The following is a 10,361-nucleotide window of genomic DNA, read 5'->3' on the forward strand; positions in this document are numbered from 1 at the left end:
AATCTTCTGCTTTAAAATCTGCCATTAATTCTCTATTGAGTTCCTCCGGGCTGCATGGTGAGAATGACGCAAATAATCTATCCCAATCACCAGTTTCTTTTGAAAATAATAGTTCTCTAAAGTAGTTCGTAGCAATTTTAGACATCCCATCAATATCGATGACCAAGTTTCCAGTATCATCTTCAAGTCACTTAACCTGATTTTTCTTCTTACGGGCAGTTGCACTTCTGTGAAAAAACGCCATATTTCTGTCTCCCATCAGAAGCCAATTCGTTCTCGCCCTTTGTTCCCAAAATAATTCTTCCTTGTTAGCTTCGAAATTCAATTCAATCTTTATTTCTGTCATTTCCTCCATAGACGCTTCACTTAGTTCACCATTTCCCAGTTCAAGCAGTCTGGTATTTAGCTCTTCTGTTCGCCATACTTTAATTTTTTCTCTTTTTGTGCCCGGCCATTCAGTCTCAATCCCAGTTCCTTCAGTTTCACCAACACATCTTGAGTGTTCGAATTCCATTAATGCTTAACTTACTCTTCGAAACCTGGAATCAGTATCCAATCAGCATTAAACCGAAACCTCCATTATCTCCTCCTACATACAAACCACCATCCCAATCTGTATCTACAACTACTGGACAATAGTCGGAGAAACTATGTTGTAGATGGCTTACAGAGAAACCTGGAAACAATTCCCACCATTCTTCATTTGCAACACCTCTATCTAATCTCTCCCTAATATTGTTGCTAGTGAGCCGACCCCTTTCCCACGTGTACCACTGGCCAGAAAACCCCAAATCAGACAGTCCACAATCATCTAATGTTGCCCTAAAAGCATCCATTTGTCTTTCTTCACGAATTCTTCCTCCTTGTTTTTCAAAAGAAAATAGGATTTCATTAAAATCACCTACAACCAACTAAGGTTTGTTGTTCCCATTCTGCAATATCCTTAGCAGATCCTACGACTCCCTTCTATTATGTTCTACTGGTGCCCCATAAAATTCCGTGAATCTCTATGATCCCAACTCATTTTCTTCTTCAACCTCCACATCAATATGCGACTTTGAAAAACTCTTTAATGTTAAATTGAGCCCCTCCCTCCATCCTAGCAATAAACCCCCTCGTTTCTACCGCATCAACATCAATACCATTTGTAAAACCACATTACAATCTTATTTTCTCCATCCTTCTGCTAGTAACTTTCGTTTCCATAATAAACAAAATGTGGGGTCGAATGTGTCTCAATTTATTTTTGAGATGTTTAACTGTTCGTGGTTTGGGTTCGTGATTGCCCAAAACAACGAACATTCCAACTAAGGATTTTTATTGTGCTCCCGGTCGGCCAATCCCCAACTCTAATACTCCTTTGTTATTTTTGGAATTTCCCGTTTCTAAATTAATTCTCTGCCTCTTTTTCCCATCAATAAATTCCACAGATATCTCTTCTATCTCAAATCCATCCTCATTTTCCTCCAACTGCCTCAACATTCCATGATCCCTTGCATCTAACATATTCCGATTCTGCCTTATAAATCGTCCTACAATCCCTAATCCACTTCTACGCTCACCAATATTAGTTATATTCTCGCCAAACTTCCTTTCTCTTTTTTCCCCATCGATCTCCATACTTAACCACCTGTCGTATTCAGGTTTCTCTCGTAGCCATTTACTCTTCAATTGTCCACCCCTTTTTGAAGGAGCCCTTAGTGACAGATCCCAGCCAAACTCCACTTGCTGGTTCCCCAGCATTAGTTGGATTGGACAAAAGCTTTTACCATGACCTAGCCGCCCACAGAGAAAGCAAAATAAGGACAACCTTTCATACTGGAAAAATGCATATATAGATTTATTTTGACCAATAGCAATCCGTTTCTTTCTTTTGAGCAGAGAACGAGTATTAATTAATACTCTAATTCGCATGAACTTGCTAATTCCTCTTGCCACCATCGATGCATCATATTTCAAAAATACTACAATAAAATCCCCAAACTGTCTAGCCATACCTTCTGTCACGAATCCAATTGGAAGATTATGAATTTGTACCCTAAAAGCTGTATCCCAAAGAGGAACTGTGATTGGATCCTCGCCCCCTGTTAATCTATGGAAGATAATAAGACGCCGATTAAAAAACCAAGGCTTACCGTCCATAACTCTATTTAAATCGATGTCACTGTAAAATTTGAACAAAATTTGTTTGCCCTCCAATTCCGAAATAGCCACTCCCCTCAATAGATGCCATAAATCAGCCAGAGTATTTTTTAAGGAAGGAAAATTTACTACACTATCCGTAAGGACTCGCCCAACCAAACATAAATCATATATTTGGCCTGTGTTAATTTCGTCACCTATTACCACCAATGGATCTTCCTCGTTGTCCATGATGTTGAAACTTGCCAATTCATCATCCACCGTATTTATCTCAGCTATAACAATCCTTCAAAAGCCTTTTAAAACACAAATCCCTTTGAATCGCGAACAAAACCCCAACAAAACCTTAGAAAAGTCGAGAGAAATTTTCATGCTATTAAGCAGACTAAGAAAACCCTAACCCGTGCTATTAAGCAGACTTATTTAACTCGACTTTAACTCAAATTACTTATTCAAATTGATTCGAATAATTTGAAATCAAATTTCTTTTTTGATTTTTTTTGCAAATCAAATCGAATTTTACTCGTAACCAAACGTGCTTAAACCACACTTTTTAAAGTAATGGGAAATTAATCCTTAATAATATTTTATTAGTTTTGATTAATTAGATAAAATTTAGTCATGTTCTCTAACAAAATATAAAGTAACATATTATTATTTGATGCCTAAAAATTATTTTTTAGACCATCTTAATCTAAGATTATTATTATTATTATTTTCGATTCGCTCACATAACAATTCAAATTCGACCGATGAGGTCATCCAAACAACCAGCAATTGGTGATGTACACAACCAACGACCAACGATCTGCAGTTAACTTTAATTTGAATTTTGAGTTATTTTATATATTTTTATAATTTTTAAAAATTTAAAAATTTATTGCATTTCTATTTTTAAAATTCTTACTGAAAAACTTCTATAATTTTTTTGAATTTTTAGAAAATATTTTTTAAAATTTAAAGAACTTTTTTCAAAGTTATTAAAATTATAATTTTATCTATAATTTATTTAGATTCTTTTAATAATTTTCAAGTTCTTTGTGGTAGCGACATACAATATAAAATAGTGTCATATTAATAAAAAATGATTGAAGGCTAATTTACTTCAAATAAAAGAATTAAGATCAAATTGAATAAAATATAAAAATCAATAATTAAATTTATTATTATGTATTATATACAAAAGATCAAAATAAACACTTAACATCCCAATTTCTAGCATAAAATTAAAGATATCTAATAAAAAAACTAATTTATCGATTTTAATATAAACACTGAAATACAGAATATAAAATATAATAAAAGAATAGGTAGGACACATTTACACCTTTCCTTCTCCTGAAAGCAAAAGGAAGAAAAAGTTTAAACAAATGACAGCCTAACCAAATTTTATTTCATTCCCATTGCCAAATTGTAACGCGCTGAAGTTGAAATTGTAGACAATTTGGAGACGGATTTATGCCTAAGTTTTGAGTTCCGACCAAGAAATTGTGTACAATGTTACCCTTATTCAACCAACATAAATTAAGGCTCTGTGTTGTTTGCAGATTTTACAGAAAATATTTTTGTGTTTATTTAATAAAAAATAGTGTAGTTAACTGAAAATGACTTGTAGATCAACGTAAAATAAGTTTGTCATCTTCGAATAGGTAATATTATTTTTATATAAAAATTAACTTAAATCAAATTTAATATTATTATATTGATAATAATTTTATTTTATTTTAAAATATTTAAAATTATTAAAATATTAATAAAATTATTATATTTTTAATATTATTAAACATACATATTAATTATTTATATTTAGTCATATAATAAATTATTAATATAATATATTATTTTAATAAATTATTTAATATTTCAATTTTATTTTAATAATAAATTTTAAATCAATAATTTTAAATAATATTCTTCACATATTATTAAAAATAATTAATATTAATAATTAATATTTATTACAATTATAAATATATTAAAAATAAATATTTTCTAGTATAAAGGTTAAAATATATCATAAGTCTATGAAATCTTCACAAATTTATAATTTAGTCTCTGTAATTTTATTTTCAAAATTTAGTCTCTACTTTTCATATTTGAAAATTAAGTTCAATTGTTGGCATTGTTAAAATTTTTTTCAATTTTGTTGATGTCACATTTTAAATAAAATACACACTTGGTAGTCATGTAACTAAAAATGACGTTGTAATGAATTTGAATTTAACAAAATATTTTTAATATATATAAAAACAATGTAAAATATAAATTTATAAATATAAAATAAACTCAATTAAACGATAAAAAATCTTAAATGTATATTTATTTTGTTGAAAATGATTTTTATAAAATATTTTTAAAAATTTATTTAATAATAAAAATATTTTATATTTATCTAAACATCAAAAACTATTTTAATGAAACAAATATATAGAAGGAAACTAATCTATGTACACTTCAATTGAAAGTAAAAGGAATCCTCCACAAGGTTAAAATATACGGTCAGAAATCCAACATCTTCAGTACATGGCAGAGAAAGGCATTAAAGAAAGAAAAACAGTCATGTGGTCAGACATCAACACCGACAAGATTTGGCCATTTCTCACCATCTTCGGGTACGTCATTGTCGACCCAGTACGACATCGTTGTGTTCCTTCAACACCACAAAATTTAGACTTACCTTACCTACCGACGAAGTAACTTTCTGTTTTAGAGATCCAAGACACTGATCTACCTTCATTTGCCTTTTACATGCATCCAACTAAAAAGCTCATGCTAGAGATAGACGCACCCTGACATCCAATTTGTCCTATGTTGGAAACTTGGCTAATTTCCCATTACGAAACCACTGTTTCAATCTAAATCAAACGGCTAAATCCAGAAATGGCATACAGCTACTAAAGAAAAAAAAAAAAAAGAAGACAAAATTATGGAAAAATTGGTTTTGTTCATTAAACTTGTATGGCATCTTCGATTACAAGCAAACTGAGAGATATCAATGAATCAATCAATCTCTCCCTATAATTTTGTTTATCCTAATGTAGAACTTTTCTTATTTCTACTATGTTCAATAACAAATGGGTTAGTGATAAAAATAGAAAAAGCTTCACTTTTTCCAGGCGTAGACAAGCAAAGAGAAGCCGGTCGGAGCACTTAACTCGCTCTCCTCAACGCTTGCCCATTCCAGCATCGACGAGCTTCCTCCTGATGAAGCTGAAGACGTCGATATTGAAGAAGAGGATGAGCTTCTAGCAGTCATCCACATGCTTTTCCTCATCTTTTCCCCAATACTAGGTGAACTTTGTTGACACAAAAAGATCCCTTCCTTCTCCTTCAAAGGACTCACTGCTTCGTCATTCTCAAACTTAAACATGAAAACTGCATGCCCATTGTTTAATTGCTGATCAAACAACCAGTTATATACGTCCCACGACACTTGAACTGGGACCCCATCTACTTCAATACGCTCATTCCCTCTAAATTTCCATTTTAATCGCTTTATTTGTAATACCCTTTGGTTATCAACGCTAAAACAAAGCTCTGCATCCTCCTTCATGACCTTACATTCAATGGAGATTTCTTTCCTTTTGCTACCAAATCTGGCTTTTGTGGTGTACAATTTGTTGCCATATAGATGCTCTCTTCTCGAAACAAGAGCTTGGGGTTTCCCAGGCTTTTGAACTCTAGTTCGGGCATAAGCTTCTTTGATAGAATCACCAACAACAAGTACCATTTCCCCGTCAACAACAAGAGCAATATAGAATCCAGATTCGGGTTCAGGGCCGGATCCAAACTTAGCCCTGGAAAGGTCCCAAAAGACATGGACATTAGAAGTAGTATCGCAGCTGAGTTTTTTATTCCCATATTTCTTCCAAAAAATGAAGGGTTTGATATGGAGATGAAAAAGGAGGTTGGAGAAGGAAAGGGAGGTAGGCGAAGAGGGAGAGAAATGAGAGCAAGGATAGAGGTGGAGGAGGAGAGAGTGACCAAGGAAGGTACAGGACCAGGTGAGGGAGAAAAGGCCTAGATTTGTATGGTAGAAACTTGTAGCAAGGTTTGTCTTACCTGAGGTTTGCGGCGGTGGCGGCAGAGGAGGAGGCGACGGCAGCGCTTTGTGGGTGTTGTCAACGGTGGGGGAGGGGCGGAAGCAGGAAGGGAAGGAGGAGGAATGGTGCTGGCGTTGGAGGGACATTATTATTTGCGGATTTGAGATTGAGAAATATGAGTTTTCGGCTTTCAAAGGGTTTCAAGGCTATATATCAGTTGGGGTTTACAATCTAAAGGACGGCGATTTTTCTTTTTAAATAAAAATAAAAGACGGCGTTTTTAAGGGGTTGTGACTCAAATTTTAATTATTCAACCATTTCTTTCACATGAATTTGAGAAATTTTAGTACTTATAAAACCTATTATTTATTATGTAATAAGTTTAATTTAAGTCGACTAACATTTCCAAACCAAATTTTGATTCACTTTAATCAATTTTATTATTTTATCTTTTTCGAAATAATATTTGATACTCTGTCACCTGGAATTTTTAAACACCCCAAATACTATTAAACGTTGACAAGTGTTACATAAAATATAATAAATTAAATTAAAATTTATATACTATCGGTAGTATTTTAGACTTCACAAATAGAATTAAAAGTTATAAAATATACTAAAATATTTAAAAATATTTAAACATGTAACAAAATTTTAAATTTAATTATGAAATAAAAGATACACCAAATACTAACCCTTTTTTATATATATGTCCCTCAAAATATATATATATATTAAAAATGCTAAATACTCTTTTAATGTTGTTAAAATATTGTTATGTTTGGTAGCAGTTTAAAATGAGAAATTTATATTTTATTATCGTAAAAATTACAATTTAATTTCGTTCTTTCTTAAAAAAAAATTTTGGCTTCGCCCCCAGTTTTAACATACTCTAACTCACATCCTCCTGCACTAGCAACAATATCGATGCAAATCAAATTAAGACTCAATCAATTATTTGTGGAATTTTTAAATTTTATTAAATATTATTCTTGTATAAAATTTTATTATAAACCCAATTATTGAAATGTAATTTGTTTTTTGTCCCTAAAATGTTTTAAGTAATTATCCACGTGAATCGTTATTTGAAGCCTAAGTCGTCCGTTTTATAGAAAATTCAAAATAGTATGCTATTTGATTTTGTCAAATACTAGAAAATTACTATTTAAGGTAAAAATACAAGCTCCCTAGACGGAAAATGGATTGTTGCATTGCGTGCATGAAGCCAAATTAATGGACAATTTCTAAATGGTCCCAAATTCTTAATCCTTTTACTAGTTTATTAAGGGTTTAATTCTAGTCCCAGTCGTTTTTACTTTACACACTTATTAAATTTAGACTCTTTATTTGTCTGATTTGAAATTTGACATTGTCACTGAATTCCGTTAAATTTAAATATTCAAAGATTTAATTACAAAATTAAAATCCAATTGAATAAAAGTTCATTAATAGCGTTACTAATAACATGTGAAGAAGGGATTAGGAATTAAAAGGAAGAGGACTAAATTTGAATAGTCCGATAAGTACAAAGAAGAAAGCATAATTAGACAATTATAAATCGATTATGGTTAACCATTGCTCCTTAAATTTTGAATTTTGAAAAAATATATCAACATCCATGAATTTGTCTATTTTGGGCGGCCGCAATAGAAACTAAAACAGCTGGTAACCGCACCTGGCTTTCCACTTGCGCTCCTATTCTGTACGTATTTGGAATGGGTTCGGAGATGATCTGTGTGCGGACTGCTGAGAAACTATATGAATAAATGCCTAAATTCTCAAAATAAACCTTTCCAAATTAATTAAAAATTCGATTAAACATTTTGTCCAAAACTTCATTCAATTCAATCTTTGAATCATGGTTTCTATCTTATTCAACCTTCGAATTCATTTTCTTTTGAGTCCCTTGACAAATTATTAAGAGCTAACGTGTCCACTAAGGTCAAAAAAAATAATGACATTAAGGGCTTAATTGATTTCTCTATTATTTTACGTAGATTTAATTGATATTATGTTATTTTACAAGAATTTAATTGATTATTTAATCCTAATTTTTAAAAATATAAAATTATCGAAACATCTTAAATATTATAAATTATGATAAAATATTATAAAAATTTGAGAAATTATTAAAATTACAAAAAAATATAAATAAGTTATAGAATATTATTAAAATAAAAATTAATAAATGTTTATAAAATAAAAATATTAAAATTTGTAGAAAATATTTGTTATTTTGTTGCTTTGGAATTTTTATTTTAGTAATAAAGAAATAAGGAGATTGAAGTGTGATAATGATCAAATTTCTATGGGATACCGAGTGAGGGGTTTGAATGACAATAAATTCACTACTTGAAGACTTAAGCTGCGTGATAGGTAGAGGTATTCATGTGTCACTTTAATTTACTATTCAAAAATAATAATTTTATATTAATATTTATATATTTATATAATAGTATTTTTATTACTTTTTAATAAAATGAAACAAATCAATTTGGTGGGCTAGGTCTAGTTGGGCTCAAGCCTAGAATTTTTTTTAAAATGAGCTTAAGTTCAGCTTAATTCATGAACAATTCTAATTATTAACAATGTTTTAGTTGATGAAGAATGATGAGAAGGAGCTTAATGACATGAGCTGAAGTATGATGTAGAATCCTGTATGAGAGAAAATAAAAAAATGTAGTAATTTTTAATTTTATAATTTTTCTTTAAAATTTTTATTTTTTATTTTCTATAATATTTGAAATATTTAAATAAAGTTTATATGTTTTTCCAAAAAAATTGTAACATTTAATTTTTATATTTTTATAATAATTTATAAATTTCTAATAATCTTTATGTTGGCACTTAAAATCTAGTTGGACTGTCACGTAAGATTACCGTTAGGAAGATAACGAAACTTAATGGAAGAGTAATTACTTCGTAACAAAATAATAACATAAGTGACTAAAATATAACTTGATACAAATAAAAGTGACTATTTTTCCATATCAACTTGCTAAGTTAATTGTCATGTCATCATTTTTCCATGTCAATTGTCACGTTAGCTTGCCACCTCAATTACTATATCAGCACTTAACGATATTAATGAAAAAATAAATTCAAGGGGCTCGATTGGGTATAAATTATTATTTAAATTATTCAATTGGATGTATTATTCAACGAGAGACTTGATTTTTTTAATTATTTTCGAAAAGCTTGTTTAACATTTTAGCCTAGTTATAAAAAGGTTGCATCCATTTAATTATTATTGTGATTATTAGTTTTTCTTTTACCGTCTCATAACCAAAAAAAAAAAATTTATGAGCATAATAATAAATTTAAATCTCAACCAATAATCTTTTAGTCTTAGCCTATCGCAAGTTGTAACCCATAAGAATTTGGGTTCGACTATAATGTTTCAATGCTGATGAGGTAATATTTTAATTTGTATATATTCACAAATAATTTAAAATTAAAAAATCATAAAGATTTTCAAAAAAAAAATAGAAACAAAAACCCTTCAAAAGAAAAAAATAAAAACCTAAGCAATACATAAAAGTACAAAATGCTTTGAAAGATTATAAAAGTTTTAATTTTCAATAAAATTATTAAAAAAACTGTAAACAAGTTTTTATTTTATTTTTTTGAAAATTTAATTGTAAAATATATTTATATTTGATTATTTGTAATCTTATGAGAAAATCAAGCATAAAATAATCAAAATAAAAGAATACTTTTATATTTTGAAAATTTTAAAATTTGAAAAATGAAAAATTCAAAAAAAAAAACTATAGACAAGTTTTAATTTTTACTTTGTTTTCATATTTTCTAAAAATTTTATTTTATAAATTTTAAATTATTTGTTCATGTAAAATTAGATAAAATGAGTTCATTTCAGCAATAAAATACACATAGACCAATAGAATTTGATTTGTGTTGGATGGGTGATTACTACATGGCATTATTTTGAGGGTCCAAAAGATTATTTTGGTATCATTTGATATTTCTATTTTAATAAGAATAATTATTACTCAAAATACACTCTATTTAATTCCAATTGGCAGCTGAAAAAAAAAAAAAACAGAACACGTATGAAACGTACAGTTTTCTTTATGGTTGGAACATAACATGTTTTGTTAACGAAGCATGATGCTGGAAATCAAAATGAGTTAATTACTTGATATTAAAACTTCC

The 10,361-nt window shown here is 29.6% G+C and overlaps 2 protein-coding genes across 3 annotated transcripts; both read right to left on the bottom strand.

Moving 5' to 3' along the window:
• Nucleotides 1-835: 835 nt before the first annotated feature.
• LOC128295249 (uncharacterized) lies at nucleotides 836-2,680 on the bottom strand. Its single transcript, XM_053030522.1, has 2 exons — nucleotides 1,998-2,680; nucleotides 836-1,775 (listed from the first exon to the last, which is right to left on the bottom strand). The coding sequence occupies exons 1-2, from the start codon at nucleotides 2,371-2,373 to the stop codon at nucleotides 1,318-1,320; spliced, it is 834 nt and encodes a 277-aa protein (XP_052886482.1). The 5' UTR covers nucleotides 2,374-2,680; the 3' UTR covers nucleotides 836-1,317.
• A 2,386-nt stretch (nucleotides 2,681-5,066) lies between these two features.
• LOC108470955 (uncharacterized) lies at nucleotides 5,067-6,513 on the bottom strand. 2 transcript variants are annotated; one of them, XM_053030521.1, is made up of 2 exons: nucleotides 6,205-6,341; nucleotides 5,067-5,939 (listed from the first exon to the last, which is right to left on the bottom strand). In XM_053030521.1, exon 2 carries the CDS (start codon nucleotides 5,870-5,872, stop codon nucleotides 5,246-5,248), a length of 627 nt encoding a protein of 208 aa, XP_052886481.1. In that variant the 5' UTR covers nucleotides 5,873-5,939; nucleotides 6,205-6,341; the 3' UTR covers nucleotides 5,067-5,245. The 2 variants fall into 2 exon arrangements, with proteins under 2 accessions (XP_052886481.1, XP_017627984.1); XM_017772495.2 differs by having other exon boundaries at nucleotides 5,067-6,513.
• Nucleotides 6,514-10,361: the final 3,848 nt, after the last annotated feature.

This window comes from Gossypium arboreum, chromosome 7 (assembly GCF_025698485.1).
Source record: "Gossypium arboreum isolate Shixiya-1 chromosome 7, ASM2569848v2, whole genome shotgun sequence".
NCBI lineage: Eukaryota > Viridiplantae > Streptophyta > Magnoliopsida > Malvales > Malvaceae > Gossypium > Gossypium arboreum.